This window comes from Papaver somniferum, chromosome 3 (genome assembly GCF_003573695.1).
Source record: "Papaver somniferum cultivar HN1 chromosome 3, ASM357369v1, whole genome shotgun sequence".
NCBI lineage: Eukaryota > Viridiplantae > Streptophyta > Magnoliopsida > Ranunculales > Papaveraceae > Papaver > Papaver somniferum.
The window spans coordinates 66,507,734-66,534,571 of NC_039360.1; the positions used below are offsets into that span (position 1 = coordinate 66,507,734).

General features: G+C 37.9%; 1 protein-coding gene across 1 annotated transcript in view; it reads right to left on the reverse strand.

Annotated features, from left to right (window-relative positions):
- Positions 1 to 621: 621 nt before the first annotated feature.
- LOC113359535 (GDSL esterase/lipase CPRD49-like) overlaps positions 622 to 26,838 on the reverse strand; it is a 31,344-nt gene continuing 5,127 nt past the window's right edge. Inside the window, exons 2-6 of the mRNA XM_026603149.1 lie at positions 7,060 to 7,200; positions 6,918 to 6,958; positions 6,606 to 6,659; positions 828 to 968; positions 622 to 724 (exon numbers count right to left, since the gene is read on the reverse strand). Coding sequence (XP_026458934.1) covers positions 622 to 724; positions 828 to 968; positions 6,606 to 6,659; positions 6,918 to 6,958; positions 7,060 to 7,200 — 480 coding nt within the window. The remainder of the gene's footprint in view (positions 725 to 827; positions 969 to 6,605; positions 6,660 to 6,917; positions 6,959 to 7,059; positions 7,201 to 26,838) is intronic.

A 26,838-nucleotide genomic window follows, 5' to 3' on the forward strand; every position in this document is an offset into this window, starting at 1 on the left:
TTACCAGAATTACTTGTATCTATAATAAAAATTGTTATGTACTTTTTAACAATTATTTTTAATAAGTTTAGTATCCTTTGAAAAAGTTAATATGATATTTCAAACAAAACAAAAATATATATATATAACTTATGTTTGAACTTTATACACAAGAATAAAATTACTTTCTCAGATGTCTGTTTTTATCATTCGATATAACAACAACAATACTTGAATTTGATATTTTACCAAACACAATTTGATTACTTTTTTAATCAACTTTACTTTTAGTTTATATTTTACCAAACGCTTAACAGTTTCTTTACACAATACAACAATGCAATTCACAACAAATAAGCGCTTTTGTAGAAAATACAATACTTACCAAAAAAAAAACTTGGAGTTAGAATCTTTGAAAGGAGGTATTCGACTAATATGCCATAGAAACCCAAAGAGATAACATAAAAAAAAAAAAAAAAAAAAAACAAGAACATAAATTCTTAGCAAAATAAAGGAATTAGGTAAAGATCAGAAGGTCTGGAGACAAACATAAAATTAAAAAAATAATAATAAAATCCAATTGGGCATCTGTATAACCACAAAGTTTCATCATTGTTCTCCAAACTCAACTAGCAAGAACTTCTAGCATAGGGATGGGTTCCATTCGGCTTCCTTTAGAACCTTTAGTATCTCCTCTGCAAATACATTGCTCCCTTCTGAAGATAAATGAACTTCATCTCCATCCCTGACACCAATATCCAAACAATAGATAGGCATTAGACATTTAACTCTATTGCAAAAACAAACATAACTAAAGGAATTTGTGCATAAACAATTTGTAATCTTACAAGAAGCTAGTATTCATCCAATCATTTGCATTTGCGGAATTGCAATCCACAAAATCCAAAAAATTGAAACCCTTCTCCTTGCACAGATTCATACAAGCTTCTGAATGAATCCGACAATTCTCATTTGTTCGTACTAGTTCACTGAGGAAGAGGAATCTCTAGTTAGTATATAAAACAAGAATTAAGTAAATAGAATAAATTAGCATAGATTTTTTAAATGATAAGAACATATATGATTCTCCATGTTTCTTTCACGAAAAATGTCATCATTCATCGGTAAAGGACTAAGATATACAACACGACCTTTATCTGATAGGATCAGATACAAAAAAAAATGCTTAGAATATGGTCGCATTATCCATTTTCATGTGAAAGAGTTTATTGTAATTCATTCATGTGATAATGCACTTTAAACAAAATTAGGTACCTTAAGATGAATAACAATCTTTCGCATGTTATCAATGTATTCTGGTAGTGGGACATGAGGGCCTAATCCAGTTGGATAAGGCACAACTGAATCATTACCCCCAAAGCATACTATAACCAAAGAAGGTTGCACAACTACATCCTAAGAAAATAAAATGGAGCAGTCAATTGGCCACCAAACTGCATCCTAAAAACACATTTCCCTAAATCCCTTTTGTTGAAATTGAAGTCAAAGCGATGTCGTGTTGAATGGTCGATGTTCTCGAATTTTGAATAACAAGTCATGAAATAACCAATAAAATTTGAACAAACCACCATTAAAATGAAGAAACAATCGCTCTTTAAGCGAAGACATTCGCCCAAAAACGAAGATAAAATGCCCAAAATAGTGGAAAAATGTGTCAAGAGACACCAAAATAAATTCAAAAAAAATAATATTTTATTAAAATTGGCACGAAAAAAAATATTTCTCAGATCTGGTCCAACAACAAGATTATAGTGGCGACTATTAGGGTTTTAGAAAGAGGGGTTTGGAGAGATATAATTTTTTTGTTATGATTGACAAAAGTTACCCTTAAATCATTTCCAACTAATTTTTTATTCCATACATCATATTCTTTAAAGATTATATACCATTTTAATGAAAATTCATTTTTCGTTTAATTTTAATTTGATTTTTTAACTTAAAATTATACCTATAATAAAAATGGTAATTCAAAATACTCCATCTATCTTTTATTAGATTAAGTCAAAATAAGGAAATTGGGGAAATGTCATGACTAACCTTATTAAACAAATGATTATTACTAAAATTAAACCCAACATGTGTAATATATAAAAGAAACATTTATCTTGGTGATTTATAATGGACGTTTAATGGGTGATTTATCGGGCGATTAAAAGCCAGGTTGATTCACCACATGATTTCACCTTTATCCATTTGATTTTTCATTCTCTTTTACGTCTTTAGTTTTGTTTTTCTTTTCCTTTCGTTTTCCTTCGACTGCTTTTGGGTTTTTATTTTTTCTTGTCGGCTTAGGGTTTAGCTTTCCGACTAGGGTTTTTGTACAACTTCATAATGCCCACAACAACTCGATCTTCAGTCCCTCGCAACCTGCAGAATCCATCCCCAACACCATCATCTTCACAACAGGCAGCATCCCAGGTTTTATCTTCATCTCTTATGGAGGATGTTACACAGCAGAATGGGTCTTTCCATTGTCCTTTCAAAAAATTTGACGGATGTAATGATGAGGTGCATGGCAGAGGCTATTGAAAGGGTTCTTTCTTCAAGCATTTGCATGATAAATATCTCTACTCAGAAGAGAACAAGCGCAGTTGCAGGGATTTAATCTCCAACGATTTACAGGTCTACACAGCTTGGGAGAGAGTTCTTCTTCACCTACGTATGTGGCTATGCACTAAGTGCATGCACCTGCATGCTTGGAGGCTTCCATGTAAGGGTCAGGGGGGCTTTCACAGTGACATTATTGTCGTACCAATTAATGGAACATCTGCAGATTTTCTCATCCACGGATTAAGCAGGCCAGTTGGGAATACAGAGTTTGGTAATGATATTGCAGAGGTGGGTAACGATATTGCAGAGGTGGGGGAGGCCGTGGCAGTGGAGAAAGAGGTGATCTCTCTTACTCCAGAACTGCTTAATGCTGTTTTTCAGCGGAAATATACCACTGTTTCTTGCATACCGCATCAGTGCATACTACACTTTTCCAGGACATTGAAGGTTTTTCTCGATAGGGTGTTAGCTAACCCAGCTGATATGTCTGCATGGATACGGCTTATTTTGCTCCTCATCTGAACCTTGACGTTGTATAGACCTAAACACACTGCAGAAAAGAGGTCGAGCAACAGAAAGAGGCTTCAAGTTGCTGCCATACATCAGGCTTTAACGACCTGGAAAGAGCCCAATGGATGCTACACATTAATCAACAAGTTTCTGCAGTCGCCAAGACATCAGTAGACTAATCCGGAGGCAAAAAATAAACCAAAAGTGGCCAATTTGAATGCTTGCAGGGAGAAACTAGGCTACGGACATTATACAGCTGCAATCCGGGTGTTGTCTTCGAACGTTATTGCACCTCACAACGAGAATACCTTTTCCGAATTGCAATCTAAACACCCAGATGCTCCTCCACCTTCTATTCAACAAGAAGCTAGCAGCTTTGACCCCATCATGGTCGACTCTAGGGAAGTCCTTGGTGCTATTGAGAGCTTCCCTAGAGGTACTTCTTGTGGTCGTGATGGTTTGCGTGCACAACACCTTATGGACGTTTTGAGTGGTGCAGCAGACCTAGTTGTGGATGAGTTCGTGGCTTCGATTACAGGGGTTGTCAATCTTTGGTTGGCAGGCAAATGTCTGGTGCTTTAGGCGAGCTCATTGCTAGTGCACCACTTACACCAATACTTAAACACGGGGGCGGGCTCAGGCCTATCGCAGTTGGTACTATTTGGCGCCGACTTGTGTCTAAGGTGGTGGCTTACTCTTTCGGCAAGTCCATGACATCTTATTTGGGGGATCATCGATTTGGTGTTGGTGTACCGGTCGTGGGAGAGTATTTTACATGTTGTAAATGGACTGCTGGAGCTGAAAGGTCATTCAGATAGGATGTCAACGATGCTTATTGACTTCTCTAATGCCTTCTACATGGTGTGCAGAACTCATCTCATCAAGGAGGTTCGACTTCATTGTCCAGGTATTTCACGTTGGGTTGAGTTTTGTTACGCTAGACCTGCTAGATTGTATTATGACCAACATATTTTGTCTCCTACGCTTGGTGTCCAACAAGGTGATCCTCTTGGTCCCCTTTTGTTCGCTCTGACACTTCATCCTCTCGTGAAGTCCATTGCACCTCATTGCAAGCTTGATTTACATGCTTGGTACCTTGGTGAAGGTACTATTATTTGTGATAACTGGAGATGGACAAAGCCTTGAGTATAATAGAGTATTAAGGGCCGACTAGGGGTTTACATCTTTATTTTAAGAAAACTGAAGTATTTTGGCCTTCAATGATTCTCAAAGCATTGTTGAAGGTGTTTTCCCCAATAATATTAGTAGGCCTAGTAATAGCGTTAAACTGTTGGAGGGGCCTGTGAGTATGGATTTGAATTTCATGAGTGACATGGTGTTGAGCAGGGTGAACAAGACATCCAACTAATGTCTGGTGATGGAAACTACCAATTGCAGCTGGTGTGTCCAGATTGAGATGTCATTGTTGTATTTTAAGAAAACTCAAAGACCCTCAGAGTGAGATGTCATTGCTTCATAATTGCAGCTGGTGTGTCCAGATTATATTTTGCAATGCATACTACCAATTCCTGCAGCTCTGCAACAAGCCATTGATATCTTTGATGACCATGTACTCCAGTATTTGAGACTTTTAGTCACTGGTGATGGAACCGATATAGGCCTCTGCAGCATAAACTTTCCACCTTGCCTATCAAAGATGGTGGTCTTGGTATCTACACATGGCGGACACTCGCACCTATCGTTACCTTGCCTCCCAGAGTCAGTCCGCTTTGGTGCAGAAGGTGATACTTGGTAGCTTATTCTCAACAGATAAAGGTTCTGATTATCAGTTGGCTCTTCAAAATTTCGTTCAGGTATGTGGATTTCCTTCCAATTATTGTGTCGATGATACTGGCCCCCCTTCCATGCATTCCCTAACAGTCACTTATTTTGATACAATTAAGAAGAAAATCCATGTCCAATTTCGATGTCTGCAAGAGACTCCATTCTGTGGAAATGTAACCGGGTCAAACATGCACACGATTATCTTTTGGCGGTACCCATTATCGGGCTTGACCAATGCCTTGGGACCAGACAGTTTAGGGCGGTAGTTTGCTACCGGCTTGGCATCCCCTTGTTTGTGGACGATGGTTTGTGCTCGAGTTGCAATAGACCTATGGATATTTTTGGTAATCACGCGCTCCATTGTGCCAAAGATGTCGGACTCAAGTTTCGACACGACCTTGTATGTGATGTAATCGCGGACATTTGTTATAAGGCTGGTGTGCCTGCGCGCAAAGAGGCTGCTTTGGGTTTTTTGTCAGATGATAACAAGGATTTACGTCCCACGGATATCCTTGTCCTGAACTGGAAGAATGGCCAAGATTTGTGTATGGATGTTACAGGTGTCTCGCCCTTCAATGGTGAAGGTACTCGTTTGTTCATTCCTTGAAAAGCTATTTCGAAAGTCGTATTGCGTAAACGTACTAAATATCTGGATGTATGTGCTTCACATGGCTATGGTTTGAGTGTTTTAGCCTTTACTACTTTGGGGGAGCTTGGTGAGGATACTATGTGTTTTTTCAAATGTTTGAAGAATTGTTTAGTTAATAATGATGCTAGTAGTGGTATAGGCAGTTTTGTTTTTCATAGACTAGGTATTGCTATTGAAAAAGGTGTTGGAGCCCAGCTTGTTGCTAGGTTACCAACCAAAAGAAAGGGATAAATTATGTATTTTTTTGTCTTAAAAATATATATTTGTTTTTTGTTTTATCTTGGTTAAAAGAAAATTAAAACAAATGTCATGGTTATATAATGGATTTTGTACTTATATTATGGGTGTTATATTTGGTTAGATTATGTATCAATATGTAGAAGTTTTATTAGGAATCTTATAGCCATAAATGTTTTTATTTAAAAAGGGAATGAACATCAATAGGACATATGTGATATAGATTTCATTTCTTTATGTATGTAGATATTATTTAAGATTCTGGATTGGGTTTATATTAAAAACGATTTTATAATTATAGAAAATGAAGGATATATTGGGTAGTTTAATGAAAAAATATGTCCACAAACAGAGCGAACAGATAAAAAAAGAACGATTAATTGGGTGATATGAAAATTAATTGGGGGATATCTTACTGTTCATGTGGCATGGTTTTTCCATGCCGGCAATCAAAATCGGCATGATTTTTCCATGCCGACATGAATAGTAAAATATCCCCCAATTTGGTGTTCTAAAAAAAGACGGACCATAATAGAATAGAGGACAGATAAAACAAGACAGAGGGAGTAATACTTTTTAACATCGATAAGTAATTATTTTTAATAAGTTTAATGCCCTTAAAAATGTGAATATAATATTGTGAATATATATATATATATATATATTATAAAAAGAAGTGGTGTTTGTGTACACTGACAAATCCGACCATCGATTTCGTCATCCCACGGCGCAGATCGAAGGTTGGGCGACGTATTTTCGATCGTCGGATGCCTGTGTTTGCCGATGCAGTTACGCTTCCGTTTATATTAGGGTTTCCTAATGCTAACTGTAAGAAGATATTTTAGCCTAAATACAACTCTATCTCCTTCCCGACTTTCCTAATCCCGATAGTTCTCTCGAGTTTCTCTTCTTTGTGTCATCGACAAACCTTAAGAATATATATTTTGTTTGTCTTCCGTTAATAACATCTTAAACTCATCTCATTGCACTGATTCATACAAGCTTCTGAATATATCTGTTCTCATTCGTTCATGATAGTTCACTGAGGAGGAGGAAACCCTAGTTAGTATATAAAACATTTTAATAAGAACTAAGCAAACTGAAGAAATTAACGTAATTTTGTAAATGATAAGATCCAATATGATTATACATGTTCCTTTTACGGAAGATTTTATCATTCATCAACGGAGGACTAAGATATATAACACGAGTTTTATCTAACAGGCCCTGATACCGAAAAAAACGGTTAGAATATGGTCGCATTAACCATTTTCATGTGAAAGAGTTTATTTCATTTCATTCGTGTGACTTCGAACAAAGTTAGGTACCTTTAGATGATTAGCAATCTTTCGCATGTTCTCAATGTATTCTAGTAGTGGGACATGAGGGCCTAATCCAGTTGGATGAGGCGCAATTGAATCATTACCACCAAAGTATATTATAACCAAAGAAGGTTGCGCAGCTGCATCCTAAGAAAATAAGATGGAGTAAGTCAATTGGCCATCAAACTGAAATTGGTTCGGTGAAAATATTTAGTTTAGGAATTTTGATCTTCATAAGGGCAAGTCTTATGGTGGAAGAATTTCATCTTCCAAATTACATGACATCTCACTATTTGGAGTACATCCTCGATGTGCAAGTCTAGTGGTGGAAATCTTTCAAAATGGCAAAAAGAAAAATAACTCTCTCTAAGCTATTCGGATTAGTTCCAAACTTATGATTCTGCAATTGGCCATTCACGTGGTTAATTTCTCTCGTTTTTCTATTTTTCATTTTAATACTACATTTGTCCCTAAATAAATGACCTAGCTCAAGTTTGCACAATTTTTAAGGAAAGGTGGAGAGGGGAGTATTTTTAAGCATTTTTTTTTATTTTTTTAATAGGAAAGAAGGTACATTAAGGACTTAAACTTTAAATTATCGTTTTTTGTTATAGGGTCTACGGTCCATGGATGTGCGGCTCAACTAGATCATAGGGTTTCCCTTTAGATGTGATAGACGCATTTATGTGCCTGAATTGTCCACGATTTTATATATTGTTAGTGCTCAGTTTTGTATTTATTTTATGTTTTTATGTCTTTGTAGGTATTTTTGGAGAAATAAGCTTTTGCGAAGAAATTGACTCTAAAAGTAGTATTTACACCTCCGGAGAAAAGTACTCAGGGCTCCCCCCAAAAGTGTTAAAGGCACCCAGGAATTTTGCTATTCGCACCCCGAAAATTACTATATACACCCAAATTGCTAAAGGCACCCTCAGACTAGATAGGGGAACTTCATCTTCAAGCTTTTGAATTTTGTTTTTGTCGGGAAATATTGGGGAAAAACAACAGAATTAGGATTTGTGAATTAGTGGCGTTCGAGTGAGATTAAATGGCTGAAATTTGTTGGGATTGTTTGTTTAAGCTAAACAGGGCTGCTAATGGTCTTAGTTTTGATCATAATTGGCTGGATGGTTGGGAAAAGAAGTGCAGTCACATGCAAAATTAGGGTTTCAAATTTGGAGGCTTTCTACTAAGACTAAATTGCTGAAAAAGAAAGGGTTTGTTCCAAATACTTAAACAACGCTGAATATGTTCTTTGTTTCTATCATAGTTAGATGGAAACCTAGATTTGGAGAAAGAACAGATTCTCGGGTTTATCTTCATGCGGAAACTCTGTTAAGAAATTGGACGAGTTTGAGTGAGACTATACCACTGGATTTGATTTCTTTGGGCCTGTTTGGATCAAACAGGGCTGGTAAGTCCTTTAGAATCGAGAAAATATGAAGGAGTACGTGGATTGGATAAAACAATGTAAATAGAATATTCACGGGATTGTGTCAGGTGGAAACGTGTACTGCACGTGTTAGGGGATCTCGAGCAACAGTTTGGAGTGTGAAGGAGTTATAAAAGGGGACTATGTCTGTATGGGCGTCGTAACCACAACAAATTAATAAAGATATTTCCCACTAATTAACTGGTAATATAGCGGTTGTAAGAGATCGTTCCCACAGAGAGCTGTGTAATTGATAGGTTATTTGTATTAGCAAAACAAAGTAAATAACAAAGGGGGGTTTTGGTTTTAAGATTAATAAAAAGATAATAATAAAAGAAAGATGATCAAGGAATCCTTCGCCGTTACCAAGCGATAACTGGATTAATATACTTATCTATTGTTCGTAAGAACCATTCATCACCAACCGTGGAATAACATCCAGCTCAGTGTTATCCCCAAAACTCCTTGTACCACGGATGCGGAAGCTCTCCAATATCAGATTCTATTCAACCGAACCACCAAGTAGTAGCTCACTCAAGGTGTAATCCGACGAATGCTTTAGGTTTTGTGAATTAGGTTGATCCTAGTAGTTAAACTCTTAGCTCAAGGTTTACTTGCTGGTGTTGTCTTCACACACGATTGCTCCACAGAATCCCTCTGTAAGGTCTCGCGATTTCTACTTGTGTAGAGAGTTAATCGACGATTACTTATCTCATAACTTCCACTAGCAATAGAACAATCAATATACTGATCTAGTAGGCCTCCCAAATCAATATAAGAATCACTCATAAAGACAAACGATGTTGATAAAAACTCTCAATAGATTTGTATTATTAATGAAGCTTCACGCTTAGAACATTGAATTCATCCTTAATCAACAAAGGATTTAGCTACTCATACTACAAAGAAGATGATAATGGTGGTTCCCCCTAAAGGGGTAAACCCTAGGTTTTGATGTAGAACTTGTGATATGAGATACGATTATTGATAGATATTTTACATAACCTAATACCTTTTTATAGGTTTACATTGCTTGGCTTCCAAGTATTTAGTTAGGTTTAAGAACCTGACCCGAAAATATGACCTAACGACTCCAAACGTGCCCTTAGGCCTTCCAAGGTGTGAATACACGTTTCCCATTTGATAAGTTCGCGTACCCAGTCCGCAAACTTCAAATTCCAGCAGATATTTTCAGAAATAAGTCTGCGAACCCCGTCTACATATCCAGTTCGCGGACTTCACTGTCTTCGGTATTCAATGAAAAATGTTTTGGCCACAACTTCTTCATCCGAACTCGGAATGACCTCATTCTTTTTGAATTCTTTTTATCTTTCAATTATATTCAATATGATGATGAGAAATCCTTAATTTTAATGAGTTAAGATCGGTATTTGGCTTGAGTCTTGATTATGAGCGTTTTGCTCCTTTTCGTCGCACTTCTTCTACTTGTCCTGGACTTGGGCACTTGGATACTTGGAATTCTTCTCTTCATATCTCTTTTCAGCACTTTGTATCTCCTTTGTGGATGATTCACCTATTGGAGGAAAATAAGAGAAAACCAAAGTAATAATACGAAAATATGCAAGAATAATAGCTAAAGCAAGTATGGAATGGATACTAAAATCATATGAATTATGCATTTATCAAATTCCCCCACACTTAGCTTTTGCTAGTCCTCGAGCAAACTAAATAAAACTAACCCTAAATACAACAAATCCATCTCGTTGAGGATACGGTTACTCTTAGCATGAATAACATGCCTTTAAACCCCTAGGTGTCCCTAGTGGACGAGTCATAGTCTCGTAAGGGCTTACAAGAGGTATACCCACAAAACCTACTCCGATTTCTCGCCTTGGAAGAACCACTGAGGATATACACAAAGCAAAAATCCAAAAAATTAGCTTGCATATGTTCTTTAGCTGCAAACATTCCACATACATTCCAATCCGCACACATAAGCAATTACTTACGTATGACATTCAACCTGATTGCAAAACTCTACTAAGATAGTCATCGTACTTGTTGCAACATTTGTAACAACACTCGCATACTGAAATCACATGAATAGATAAGAAAATGGAATAGAAAAGTGAAGTGTGCAAATGTTGACTAAAGTGAAAGATGTTACCCACAATACTTGTATGAATGTCGTCAAAGGAGATTTATTTATAGCGCACTAGTTGAGAGAAGCACCAATTTAACTCGACCACATGATTAGATACTCTAAGAGCATGTTCCTTTTCAGCAAGTACATGATAGTTGCCTTGGATCCTGCGTTCCACGCTTGCTTAGGCGACAGAGACAGGGACAACGTTTCACACATACTGCTATCAAAGTGTCAAGAACCTCATCAGTAGTCTCTTTGACTTGCTATATAATGATGATATGGTTTTTGTTTTCATCGACTATGATTATCCGCGATTCCGGACCTACCATTTATTAGTGTTGATAAATGAAGAGGAGCCTTATTTATATATATATATATATATATATATATATATATTTCTTCTCTTTTTTTTTCCGGCTCACACTTTACTCTTTAAGAGTGTAAGACAATTGTCTTATGGGGCTTTCAAATACTCAACCAATGATTACCTTGCTACAACATCCACGGCAGTATCAGGATCCCACCAAATCACTTTAGAGAAACATATAACTGCAAAAATAAAAAGAAAGTGATTCAGTAATGATTAATTGCGAGGATGACTCTTTCAAACGACTACCATAGCTTAGTTTCGCATTCAATTATGAACGTATATATTTAAGAATTGAAATAAATGGAACTTAATCTATAGCTGTAAGAACTGTTTCAACCTAAAAAGGTTTAGTGTGCCATCCTAGATAGCTCATAATTAACTCCAACAGATGAAGTCTCAAGAATGCAAGAAATCAAATAGTATGATTTATTTATTTATTTGTTTTTTTATGCAATCCAAACATGCTTAAATACTCCCCCACACTTAAACTCAACATTGTCCTCAATGTTCAAAACCGAAAATTCTGATTTCTGACATAACAGCCCTGAAAAACTCAAACATTGTACCAATAGGTAGGGAACTAGGAAAAACATCTTAAACGAAAGTTTTTCACCTACGTCTTTTATATGACATGTCAAAAGTGCACAGTGTTTCGAAAAACGGTATGACTTTGATAGCCTCCGTACTGACTGACATGCAATCTGAAAAAGTTCTGGAAAAATACCGAAACTCAAATGTCCAGGCCTATCGCTCCAAATTAATAGGCTCCGAATTCAAATTTTCTTTTTGGAAAAGAAAGGTATGTCTGTCCTATTTAAAATTTTGGGTTAACCACTCAAATCGGACTCTGTATGAAGTCTCGAGACCTGTTTTCGTGACAACTGCGCAGTCAGAATTTTCTGACGAGAATTCGTCAAAACTTTCATTATAGAAATAGGACTTGTAAAATCTAATATGGGAATGCAAGATATGATATGAAAAACTAATAAAACTAAAAACAAAAGGATATAAATACAAAACCGATGGGTTTCCTCCCACGAAGCGCTTGGTTTAACGTCGTCAAATCCCGACGTTATTGTTATCGTCCGTACACAACCAAATCTTCGTCACTTCCAAGTACTCCAATGATTCTAAATGTGTTCAAATCAACATCATAGTTGTTGAAGATCCATAGCTATAACAATGAGAAAACAGTTGCTCTCAATCATTGTTATACAGTGTCATAGTATTATTACACAACATCAAAGTTCAATTGTATCACAACTTTAATAACAATACTAAGGTGATATGTATCACTCCCCCTTAGTCAATACTTCATATCACAATGAAAACCACACCCCTTACATAATGATCCGTAAACCATATGTATTTGTAGTGTGAACTACACATTAATTCTCCCCCTTTTTGTCAATATAAATTGGCAAAGGTACGAAAACTAGTGGGATCCTCATGAAATTTTCATAGAGATACTTCATGACCAAAAGAAAACAACATACCAACTTGTTTCGATGAATTCACATAGTCGAAACTTAGTGTATTCATCAAGGAGTTTATAAAGATACAAGAAAACTCCTACAATATTCCACAGCCGCACTCCCCACAAAGATTTGGCAATTAAGCACAAGTTCAATTAAGAACTGTCCCCCATAAAATGTCGTTTCCGAAAGAACAACAAGAGCGACCTTACTTTTACAATAAAAGAAGGATTTCTTTGGACATTAACAAATCACATGAAACATGAATTTGTATCTGAAAAAGCGGGGGTCTAACAACACCACCCAATAATTCGATTATCAATCTGTATGGACAAACTCCGAAATACTTTGCTAGAGAATCAACTAGACAGTCAGACTCAATCTAGATTAAAGTATCCCAAGGAGTCAATATCTCTCACTTGTTTTGATTTACTCAAGCTAAAACAATAGCGAGTCTTTAATCAAACACAAGGAATAACTTGGACGGTACCAAAGACCAATATCCAAGGATCAATCAATATCAATCAACAACCAAAGGTTGGATTTCCAATTGATGATCTTAACGCACAACCTGTATTATTTCAATTATATAAAATATAACGCGGAAAAGAAATAACACAGACACCAGAAGTTTTGTTAACGAGGAAACCGCAAATGCAGAAAAACCCCGGGACCTAGTTCAGATTGAATACACATTGTATTAAGCCGCTACAGACACTAGGCTACTCCAAGCTAACTTCAGACTGGACTATAGTTGAACCCCAATCAGTCTCCCACCGATCCAAGGTACAGTTGTACTCCTACGCCTCTGATCCCAGCAGGATCCTGCGCACTTGATTCCCTTAGATGATCTCACCACAACTAAGAGTTGCTGCAACTCAAAATTGCAAACTTGATAATAAACAAATCTGCCTCACACAGAAAAGTCTATCAAAGGATAAATCTGTCTCCCACAGAAAAACCCTAGGTTTTGTTCCGTCTTAAGATATAAAATCAAGGTGAACAGGAACCAACTGATAATCCGGTCTTATATTTCCGAAGAACAGCCTAGATTAATCAATCACCTCTCAACAATCCTTCTTGACTACAAAAGCGGTTTGTCGAGGAATCACAAACAGTGAGACGAAGATATTTGTGACTTATTTATCTTTCCTATCGGATAACTCTCACGGCCGCAAGCCAATCAAAGATTGTACTCGTACGATAGAAGATGCAAGATCAGATCACACAACTACGATAAAAGTAGTATCGGTCTGGCTTCACAATCCCAATGAAGTCTTTAAGTCGTTAACCTGGTTTTAGAGAAGAAAACCAAAGGTTAAAGGAGAATCGACTATAGCGAGCGCACTAGTATCACACATACGTGTGGGGATTAGTTTTTCACAATGCTAGATGTCTCCTTTATATAGCCTTCAAATCAGGGTTTTTCCTTAGTTACAAAGCAATCCACATTCACCGTTAGATGAAAATCTGATTTAGATTCAAGCTAATATTTCTCAACCGTTAGATCAAAAACTTAGCTTGTCACACACACTTGGGTAGACGTTTACTGGGTTTGTAAAAACCATGACCAAACGTGTACGTGTATGTTGGTTCAACATAGTAACCCAAAATGTTAACCATATGAGCAATTCATATTAACCTAGTTCTTCTTCACCATAACTAGTTCAATTGACTCAAATGAACTAGTTATAGAGTTCTTCAATTGTTATGAGATCTTATGTAACTACACAAGACACAATTGAAACAAAGATGATTCGATTCGATGAATCGGCTCATGAACTTTATAGCCACGGTTTTCATAAAGCATTCCTTAGTAATTTAAGTTTCATGTTCAGAGCACATCTTTAGATCATAACCACTTAAGCTCACAAACAAGTTTGCGGACTTAAGGCAACCGACAGAGTTTTCCAAACTCAGAAGAAAATCTTGGCAAAGAGACTTCCGCCAGTTGGCGGACTAAACACGCAAACGAGTTTTTGGAAAATCCTAGCAGAAATTCTCGGCAAAAGAACTTCCGTCAGTTCGCGGACTGAGTTCGCAAACTGAATTCGCGGACTTGGCAAAGCCAATTCCTCCGATTTATCTCAATCAACAAAGTTCGAGAACTTCGGATTAAGGAATACATGGTTATGTAATCTAAACTCTCATTCCAATCATTGAGAAATTCTCAGAGGACGTTATATGGACGTTATTCACAGATCGTTTCACGTCAGAGCAATTCTCAAAGTAGTTGAAACTTTTCATGACTTTCGTCACTAAGTGAAGATAAACTTGACCAAAGCGAAACGCTTTACCAACACACGATTTTGAGAAAAAGATAAATAATGAATACTCAGCTCGAAATGTCAAATGTGTATGATCCAGTCTATATAGCATATGACTTTTTGTCTCATAAGAAGTAAGAGATAGAATAGATAAACTTTTGAGTGATAGATAAGTTCAAGTCTCCACATACCTTTTTGTTGATGAAGTTCCACGGTTCCTTGTGTAGATCTTCGTCATTGTATGATGAATCGCCATGAAGTCCTTGAGCTCAACTACACTTTTATATCCTAGTCCGAGACTTAGATATAATAGACTAGAAATCAAGACTCATAGTTTTGATCACTAACATTGACAAACATGCTTGATATAGCAACGCATGCGAGGTCGACCGAGCTATGCTCTAACAATCTCCCCCTTTGTAAATTTTAGTGACAAAACTATTAATACATATAGAATACAAAAAATAAACTTTAGTGGCTCCTATTCCATAGTATAATCTTGAACGTTCCTTGAAATCTTCGTCCTTCCAAGTACCCCAATGATCCCAAAGGTTGTAAGTTTAGCACCACCGTTGTTGAAGATCCGTAGCTATAACAATGAGAGAAATTGAGATTCTCGATCATTATTATACAGTGTCATATTATCATTATGTAACATCAAAGTCCAATTGCATCACGACTTTAACAACAATACTATGGTGATATGTATCAATCCCCCTTAGTCAATATTCCATCTCGATCATGGAAACCACTCCCCCTTACACAATTATCCGAAAACCATATGTATTTGTAGTGTGGACTACATTATTTCTCCCCCTTTTTGTCAATAAAATTGGCAAAGGTAAAAGAACGGGATCATAATGAAATTTCCACAAGAAACATTTCATAGACTAAAAGAAAAAAAATACATACCAACTTAATTTAGATGCAATCATAAAGCCGAACCCCGCAAGATATTACCATTAAGCACAAGTTCAAAAGAACTCTTCCCCATTTGATGTCATTCCCGAAAGAACAACAAGAGCGACCTTAATTTCGAAAGAAAAGAAGGATTTTTTAATTGGACACCAAAAACCATGGAAATGATTTTCCATATCCAAAACTCAACCAAATTAATCACAAGTAAACCCATGATTAATTTAATCGGAATACGCAACTAAACCAAACCAAAAAAGTGATCAATTTAATTGATTGTTCTCAGCATAAGAAAACTCACGGAGCTACGACTAAGATAACCACACGGAGATGACTGCCTTAATCGTTCAAATACTCAACATAATGAAAACTTTACGGAATATACGACTACATAAACCAATAGAACATGATTAGTATAGCCGTTCATATACTCAACACAAGAACTTGTGGAATATATGAAAAACTCGACTAGATTAATTACAAGAGAACCTATAATTAATCTAATTGGAATACACAACCAAACTAATCATCGAAGCAATCAATTTAATTGTCAAAATATTTTGCTCGACAAAAGAAGACTTTCGGAGCAAATAACTAAATAACCGATCAAGATGATTAATTTAGTTCAAGAATGATCAACATATAGCATTTCATGGAACAAACAACAAGGCCAATATTAATCGACATAGTTGTAAGGTTATCAACACAAGATACACAATAGAGCCTTCATGGTAACACATAACAAAATGGATCAATAAAGATCAATACCGTGGATAACATACAAGGATCTATTCTATTTTCCATCATTATTTACATAACGACATAATAGACTTTATCCTTGTCAAACAAAAGATTTCATCCTATTTTCCATCAAATAAATGACTGCATAGGCATAACTTTTGTAATTGTCAAAAGTCCATTCGTCCTTTCATCAATACGAACATCAATTTATGAACGACTTTACTTTTGACACAATATGGGACCTTCAAGTTCACGGATGCAAACAATACATATCCCATAAAAATATTGCAATACTTCAAAACAGATTAATATTGCAATAATATCATCCTCCAAATATTTTTAGAATTTAAAAACCAATAAACCTAAAAAATAAACATAAGAAGATGAAAACAAAAATAGCTATGTGTAGTCACAATCTTCGCTATTCAAATATCTAGTTATTCTTCCAACTAATCCAAAAAGAAGACATACTAGGTATATAAAACAGAGGACAAGCTAAAGGGAAACGGATTCCGGTGTATCCTCAACCGCGAATAGGAACACGGGAGGTTCAGGATCCATACGAGACAAGAAGTCTTCAAGCTTGTGATTGACAATCTTCTCAGTATCAACGAAGAGATGATTCTCTTTTCGAAGATCCTTGATTTGAGATTTTATGAGACCAAGGTTAGACACAACCTTTTCCAACTCAGTTTTCACCATATCAAGACCTTTAAGAGTATCAACAAGCTGTTGTTTTGCTTCCCCAAAGTACTTGAGAGAGTCATGAACAACTTCAACAGAAATCATATCATCCTTTTCAGCATCTTGGTGGGCCCGGGAAAGCGTATAAAATTGAAGCGAAATGAAACGGGCCTACAGTAATACCGCAAGTGCACGGTCGTCAGTTGTAGCTCGTGCAAGTACGGGTCGATCCACAGAGACTGGGTGTGTTTTGGAGTTTTCTAGCTATTTTGGGATCTAAATTGCTATTGTTGGGCTTTGGGTACCAATGGATTTTGGTAACCAATGGGTTATGATTGTGCTTTGGGCCTTTGAGTTCTTTGGGAATGAACTGGGCTTTAGCTTTAGCCTATCAGTAAACTAGGATTTGGAGAGAACTGTAGACTGGGCTCAATGATCTTGAAGTGCTCTTGGGCTCAGTGGTTTTGAAATGAATTAAACTGGGGTTTTGATGTGAGCTAAGCTTTGATTGAGTTGGGCTTTCACAGTGAACTGGGCCTGTCTTTAACCTTAAGAGTTTACAGTGGGCTTAAAGCAGAAGAGAAGTGACAGAGCTGAGAGCAAAGTGGGCAGTAACAAGAGAGCAGTGAACAAGAATGGTAAAGAAAGACAGTGAGCAAACAGAAAGTGACAGTGAGGAAGTAACAAAGTGAAACAATGTATGTACAAGGCCAACATGAGAGGGTATTTACAGGGTAGTGACAAGAGAGGACTGGTACTGTAGACAGCACAGGCAAAGGAAGAGAGGCACAACAGCAGCAGTAGGGTAATGCAGGCTGGGCAGGGAAGCAAAACAGGGCAGAACAAGGCAAAACAGGGCAATATATCAAAGGGAAAGTGGACAATGGCAATGGAGATAGTGTCATTATATACAATGTGGCAATATATACAATGATAAAACAACAGTGATCTACATGTGCATATTAACAATAGCATGGTAGTGGCAATGTGGTAGTGATAAATCAAGACAGTTGCAAACCAAGGCCTAAGCCAAGGGCAATGGCAGGGGAGCAAAACTACAGATACAAAACAGAGAAACAACACAACTAGGTTATGAATCCACCTTGTGACCTAGCCAGATAGTGTAATTCTATGTTAAATCCCTGTCCCTAATGGATCTAGGTGAAGGTTCAAGCCTGCCTATGTTCCAGGGCATACATAAATGGAATGGAAAGATAAAAAGCTTGCTCAACTGTTTACTCCTAGCATTGACTGTCTTTTGACAGCACAATCAATCACAAGCACAGTTGAGCACTAATTTCCTCCATTTCTCAATCAATTCTATTTACAAGAATTATAACCTATCATTCCACCACTAACAGTGACTTAAGGCATCATCTCAGCCTAGCTATACACATACACATGTGAGCTCACAAAACAGCAACAAAAAAAAAACATTTACTAAACAGAGAACTACAAACTAACATGTGAACTAGAATGAAATGTGAATTAAAACATAAAACAAACTGAATTGAAACAAGATAAACTAAAACTGAATTTGGAATTAAAATTGAAAATTGAAAATTAAATCTACAAATACAAAACAGGGAAGAAAAATATACCCAAGAGGAACTGGCTAGTCCAGCCCTCATGGGGATACACTGGCTAGTCCAGAGATGCCGAATTTTACAACCCCTAACACCCTTTTATAGTTACAACAAAAAAATTCCAAAATCCCCAAATCAGTGAAATTAGGGTTTTACAAAAAATCCTTACCTAATCTCTGAAAACGATTGATAGCTCTCACCCATGCTTCCTTGTCGTCTGCTGATGCTACCCATGCCTTCGATTTATCCTCTAACCTCACCTATTTCATCAACTCCTAACCTAGGGTTCCTGTGAGATGAAACGATTAGGAGGTGATGTAATAAGTGGCTAGAAAAGTATGTCTTGGTTGTTAGAAGTGATGATGGCTCGAGTGGTGGTGGTTGAGTGATTTGGGGGGAGAAGATGGTGGTGATTGAGTGATTTGGGGGAGAAGATGGTGGTGATGGAGACAGCGTCGCTGTTGCAGAAGAGGGGAAGAAGGAGATGGCTCGATGGATTTTGGGCTAGGGTGTGTTTGTTTTGGGTATAGGGTTAGGTTGTTCAAGTGTGAGGCGGGTACAACAAATCTTGATGTCTTGCGAAGCTGAGCCGTGGGATAATATCTTCTGGGACGGATCTAACGGCGAGATGGAGACAAATCAAGAGAGACCGTTGGATGCCTGATACAACGAAACTGACGGCTCAAGATGGAGTTAGGTGCTGTAGTGTTAGACAGGATCTTCAGACTTTGATGTAATGGCGATGCTGCGACCGTAGGATGCTGAGATGATCCAATCTGACGGCTAGAAAGGGAAACGGGTATGGATATAGGAAATGGACTTGGGTGAGGGTTTTGGGCATTGGGTATGCCAAGCCCATATCTTCTTTAAGAACAATTCTTCCTCTTCAAGCCCACTTCTAGCCTTTTGGTCTTGTGCACAACATTCTTCGCGGCTTCCTTGTGTAATTCCTCCCGGCTTTTCACTACTTTTCTGCTCTTTTCGCTCCGCTATTCATCCAAACTTTATTTATTACCTAAAAATGCAAAATTAATTAATAAAAATATTTATTCTTGAAAACTTTGAAAATACAGAATATGGGATAAAATGTAGAATTAATGCACAAAAGATGAGTTAAATGCCAAGAAAAATATATAGAAATATGCACTTTTTAGCACTCATCAAATACCCCCAAACCTGAATTTTACTTGTCCTCAAGTAAAACAAAACTAAGGAAATCCTACATATACCACTGTCGCTGGTCTCTCGAATGCATTTAGCATATGCACTAAGCCTTTTAAACCACTAAGTGTCCCTAGTGGACGAGTGAAGTCTCGTGAAGGTTTGCTTAGAACGTACCTACAAAGTTCTAGGACAAAATATAAGCTCAGATTCCATCAAATGTGACATGTGCAAGACAGTAGAAGCTCACAGCAAAATGGATATGTCAATCTAGCTATCTAAGGCACAATCCTAGCATTGATAACAACTAAAGACACGTGATAAGAGTGTAAAGTGTATCTACACATGTTTCTAGAATGACCTGAAGTTATGACTACTAATCACCAAGAGATAGTTTTTAGGCTAAGAACCGAATTCTAAGCCAAGCTAGCTATCCGGCTTTACGAGAATTGTGAATGTTCACCCAATGAGTTGGTGATATTTCAGTTTACCCGCGTTATACATCGATGGCTGCACCCTCCTTGCTTATTACAAGACTATTTACAACAAAAATATAACTCTTTACATGACTCTTATTTACATTGATTACTCTCTTTTATTTTTGGAACAAGAGAGAACTATTGTCTTTAACATGATAAAACATAGAATAAATAAATACTTGATTTTTTTTTATTTTTTTTTTTATTTTTTATTTTTTTTTATAAAAAACTTTGATCTTTACAACATCATGACACTTTTGATACATGAACAAAAAGAAAAACATAATTACATGACTCTTAGCAAGAGGTGGCCCTTATCGAATGCATCCGGTCAAATTCTATGGTTGCTTTTTTTAACGTATCCTCCAACTTCTATCCCAGCCAACCAAAGAACAAGCTAGTCAAGTCTCATTCAGTATTCTAAAGTGATTGGCAATCTAACTTCCTATCAAACACCTTGAAGATCGAGGCTATACATGTATTGGTAGATCGTGCGCGTGCAAATTTCTTATCACTATGTGAATTGTGCTAGAATCAGGGTGCCTAAATATCTAGACTAAGACTCCTAATAATTACATATTTGCACAAGAGTCAACATTTCAAGGTAAATGAGCTCCATTTTTTTTTTTTTTTTTTTTTTTTTTTTTTTTTTTTTTTTGAATTTTTAATTTTTCAAAAAGAAGGAGTTCTGTTTTCAATTATGGCATATTATCGTGGTATCTACTCTATACCCCCAAACCTAAACTAAACATTGTCCTCAATGTTTAAAATATGGAAAGAATTAAAATGCAACATATGGAAAGGGACATGCTGAGTAGAGTAAAAGGAGAGAGAATACCCGATTTCGGCGAAAGCAGAATTAAAACTCCGTTATCCAAGGCAAAACTCCAACATATTCGGAGTCACAATGGATGAGCACAAAATATATACAAAAGGAAATTTAACTAACACATTATCTACAAGAAAATTTGGTTTTTAATGGGATTGGACTTTTTGGGAAAAATTTGGTTTTGTCGGGAGTGAAAACTTTTTGGTTTTTTAGGGAAAAAGGCTTTTTGGTTTTCAATGGGAAGAAAACGCAGCTACTTATGTACAAGGGTGGACCAGCTTAGTCCACATAGACTGGGTCCTCCAGGTTGGTTGTTTCAGTGTCGGGTGGGAATGGTTCAAGGAATGGTTTTAATCTCTGCCCGTTGACTTTGAAAATGTTCTTGTTGGAGACATCTTCAAGCTCTACAGCTCCATGAGGGAAAACTGTGCGTACTAGGTACGGTCCCTTCCATCTGGAACGCAGTTTTCCTGGAAAAAGATGTAACCGGGAGTCATACAGCAAGACTTTCTGACCAGGAGTGAAGGATTTGCGTAGAATACGCTTGTCATGAAATATCTTCATCTTCTGCTTATATAACCTGGCACTGTCATAAGCCTCATTTCTCAATTCTTCCAACTCGTTGAGTTGAAGTTTCCGTTGAATTCCAGCTTCGTCCAGAGAAAAGTTCAGTTGCTTGATTGCCCAATAAGCTCGATGTTCTAACTCCACAGGAAGATGGCACGGCTTTCCATACACTAGACGATAGGGGGACATGCCAATTGGTGTCTTATACGCTGTTCTATAGGCCCACAAAGCATCATTCAATCTTATTGACCAATCTTTCCTAGACGGGTTAACCGTCTTTTCTAGAATGTGCTTGATTTCCCTATTAGACACTTCCACTTGTCCACTGGTCTGAGGGTGGTACGGAGTAGCAACCTTGTGAGTTATTCCATACTTGCGTACTAAAAACTCGAAGTGCCTATTGCAGAAATGTGAACCACCGTCACTGATGATAGCTCTCGGGGTACCAAAACGTGAAAATATGTTTTCCTTTAAAAAGGAAAGTACCACCTTGTGGTCATTTGTTCTGGTTGCGATGGCTTCTACCCACTTGGAGACGTAGTCAACGCGACTAAGATGTACAACTTGCTGTCAGACATGGGAAATGGACCCATGAAGTCGATCCCCCAAACATCAAAAATCTCAACAATCAGAATAGGATTCAATGGCATCATGTTTCTCCTTGAAATGCTTCCCAGCTTCTGACAACGTTCACAGGCAACACAGTAATCATGGTCCTTGAACAACGATGGCCAATAGAACCCACTGCAAGATCTTTGCAGCGGTTTTCTTGGCACTGAAATGGCCTCCACAGGCTTGGTCATGACAGAAAGATATCACATCTTTCTGTTCGGTGTTGGGGACACATTTCCTAATGATTTGGTCTGGGCAGTACTTAAACAAATATGGGTCATCCCAAAGGAAATGTTTAACTTCAGCCAGGAATTTAGAGCGGTCTTGTCTCGACCAACGTGAGGGCATCCTACCTGTAGCGAGGTAGTTAACAATATCAGCAAACCAAGGAAGGTCTGAGATAGACATCAGCTGTTCATCTGGGAATGATTCTCTAATCAGCTCAAATTCATCAATAGACTCTAAAGTTAATCTAGACAAATGATCAGCAACCACATTCTCACAACCTTTCTTATCACGGATTTCGAGATCGAATTCCTGTAATAATAGTATCCATCGAATAAGGCGAGCTTTAGCATCCTTCTTGGAAAGAAGATACTTCAAAGCCGCATGGTCTGTGTATATGATGATCTTAGACCCTATCAGATAAGATCTAAACTTGTCTAATGCGAAAACGACGGCAAGCAATTCCTTCTCGGTAGTTGAATAATTGAGTTGGGCATCATTAAGGGTTTTGCTAGCATAGTATATCACATATGGTAGTCTATCAACTCGCTGTCCTAAAACAGCACCAACAGCATAATCAGAGGCATCACACATAAGTTCGAACGGAAGCTTCCAATCGGGTGGTCGGACTATAGGAGCGGTGGTGAGAAGGGTTTTTAATTCCTCCCATGCCTTCACACAAGCAGCATCGAAATTGAAGGCAACATCTTTGGAGAGAAGACTGCACAGAGGTCTGGAGATTTTGCTGAAATCTTTGATGAATCGCCGGTAAAAACCAGCATGACCTAGAAATGATCTGATCTCCTTCACAGAGCGAGGTTGTGGTAGATGTTGAATGAGGTCAACTTTAGCTTTATCCACTTCAATTCCTTTTTCTGAGATGATGTGTCCTAGAACTATTCCTGAATTCACCATAAAATGGCATTTTTCCCAATTTAGAACAAGGTTCTTTTCTTTACATCTGGATATCACGAGGGCAAGATGCTTCAAACATTCGTCAAACGAGGAACCAAAAACAGAGAAATCATCCATAAAGATCTCGAGAAAACTATCTATCATGTCAGAAAAAATGCTCATCATGCAACGCTGAAAAGTAGCAGGTGCATTACACAACCCGAAGGGCATACGTCTATAAGCAAACGTCCCAAATGGACACGTGAATGTAGTTTTTTCCTGATCTTCCGGAGCAATGTGAATTTGGTTATAACCGGAAAAGCCATCTAGAAAACAGTAGTGACTGTGTCCAGACACACGTTCTAGCATTTGGTCAATGAAAGGGAGCGGGAAGTGATCCTTCCTTGTTACTGTGTTCAACTTCCTGTAGTCGATGCATACTCGCCATCCTGTGGTTGTACGAGTAGGGACTAATTCATTCTTGTCGTTCTGAACTACAGTAATGCCTGACTTCTTAGGCACAACTTGAATGGGACTAACCCATTGCTATCGGGAATTGGGTATATGATACCCGCATCAAGCAGTTTCAGGATTCTCCTTTGACTACATCTCTCATGTTAGGATTAAGTCTCCTTTGCATTTCCCTAGATGGTTTGGCACTCTCTTCAGATTAATGTGGTGCATGCAAATGGTGGACTATTCCTTTGAGGTCTGAGATGGTCCATCCTAAGGCCTCCTTGTGTTCCTTAAGTACTTCTAAAAGCTTACTTTCCTGTTCCGTGTCTAAACATGATGAAATAATGACAGGTAAAGTATCATAAGAACCTAGGAATGCGTACTTCAACGTACTAGGCAATGTTTTCAATTCAAGCTTGGGTGGCTCAACAATGGATGGAATGAGCTTGGAATCAGAGAGTAAGGGTGGTTCCACTTCATATTTCCTTTCAGTGACGTCCATTTGAGGTACAGATTCGAGCAGAGATAGGACGTCACTACAGTATGCATCATCATAGGAATCTGAGTTAAAGTTCTCCATACATGCTTGAAAGGGATCGACGGATAGAATGTTAGTCAACGAATCTTGTATTAATCCTTCAATCATATTAACTTCATGCACATCATCATCATCAAGATTCACAGGTTGTTGACTAATATCGAACACATTCAATTCTATCGTCATGTTGCCAAAAGACAGTTTCAACATTCCGTTACGACAATTAATATCGCATTGGACGTAGCTAAGAAAGGACGTCCTAAGATGACTGGAATGTGACAGTCTGGGTTTTGTACAGGTTGAGTGTCTAAGACAATGAAGTCTACGGGAAAATAGAATTTGTCAACCTTGATCAAAACGTCTTCGACCAATCCACGAGGAATCTTGACAGATCGGTCTGCCAGTTGTAGAGTGATAGATGTTGGCTTCAACTCCCCAAGACCTAACTGCTCATAAACAGAATATGGCAGAAGGTTAACACTTGCACCCAGGTCTAATAACGCTTTATTGACCGTGTGTTCTCCTATAGTGCAAGAAATTGTTGGACATCCTGGATCCCTAAACTTGGGTGGAGTTTTGTTCAGAATGATGGAACTCACCTGCTCAGCTAAGAAAGCACGTTTGTGCACATTGAGCTTGCGCTTTTGAGTACACAAGTCTTTGAGGAATTTGGCATAAGCAGGGATTTGCTTGATTGCTTCAAGAAAAGGAATGTTGATGTTGACTCTCTTGAACAGATCTAACATCTCATTGTAATGGGTACTTTTCTGTTGATAGATCAATCTTGAGGAAATGGGGCAACAGGAGAATGAGTTGGCAAAGGGACATTCACAGCAGTAGAATTGTCAGGCTTTCCAACTTGCTCAGATTCTTTGGTTTTCTGGGGTTGTGGAGACAGCGTGGAATTTGTATCAGATTCATTAGGTTCGCCCACTTGTTCTCGATGACTTTACCACTTCGGAGGGTGGTAATGGCATGGACTTGATCGGAGAGGTTTCCTTGCAGGATGATGAGCCTGTTTGAAATACTCTTTGGATTTTGTTGGGGTTGGCTCGGAAGTTTACCCTTTTCTCTCTCACTTATGGAATCACAGATTTGACCCATCTTTTGATCAAGACTTTTCTGACTTTGCACCAGACTCTGGACAATCTCCTCGATGTTGGATAGTCTCTTGTCGGTATTGTGTTGAGGATATGATTGTTGAGGGTTTGATTGTTGTTGAGGGTTTCTCGGGTGTTGATAACCTTGATTGTTCTGATATCCCTGATTGTTTTGATAGCTCTGATTGGGTTGAGATGGTCCTCCCTGAGTGGGTCCTTTGGACCATGAAAAGTTAGGGTGGTTTCTCCATCCTGGATTGTAGGTCTGTGAATAGGGGTTATGCTCTTGTTTTTGAAACATGGCATGTGCCTGTTCAAGCCTAGATTCCTGGACTGCAAGCAAATCGGGACAATTTTGGAATTGATGGTTGGGATCGTTACAAGCGGCACATACAGACGAAGCGACATGTTCTCGGAGAGTAGTGGTGGAAGGTTTTGAATTTTTATGTAGTTCTAACTCTTCTAATCTCCTAACTATTGATGCCATGTTTGCTTTTCCCTCGAAATTTGCTTCAATCCTAAAAGCCTTAGCTTCTGATGTAGTCTTTCTGGGTTCACGGATGGATTCCCACTGTTGCGTCTTTTCAGCTACTTCAATCAAGAAGTCCCAAGACGCATCAGCAGTTTTGTCTACGAATAGACCATTGCACATCGACTCAACAGTTGTTCGGGTGGACACATCTAGACCTTCATACAAAATTTGCACAAGTCTCCATTTTTCAAAACCATGATGGGGACATTGGAGCAATAATTCATTGAATCTCTCCAGGTATCTAGCTAAGGTCTCACCCTCTAATTGCACAAAGCTATTGACTTTGACGAATTGTCGCAGTCTTGTGATTTGGGAAAAACTTTTTGAAAAACTCCTTTATGAGGTCATCCCATGTCATGATGGATTGAGGCTGTAAAGCATACAGCCAGGCCTTTGCCTTATCTTTCAGGGAGAAAGGAAAGAGCCTTAACTTTAGGATTTCATCGGGCATTTGAGTGAAACGCAGAGTTCCACAAATCTCCTCGAATTCTCTCACGTGGTGATAAGGGTTTTCATTCTCAACACCTCTAAAAATAGGAAGCATTGTATTGTGCTCGATTTCAGCTCATAATGGCCATTAACATGGGTTAGCACAATACAAGAAGGTTGACTGGTTCTCGTTGGGTACATATAATCCTTGAGTGTACGGGGTTCTCCCATTTTTCTGGTTGATCTGGACTGTCTCCCTCAGAACTTAGAATTTTGATAGGTTCGTCTGGGTTAATTCTAACAAGTCTGTTTGTTTGGTCTCTGTAGGTCACAATCATGTCCTAGCAGGTACCTTAACTAACATTTTAGTCAGAGCAATCGGAAAC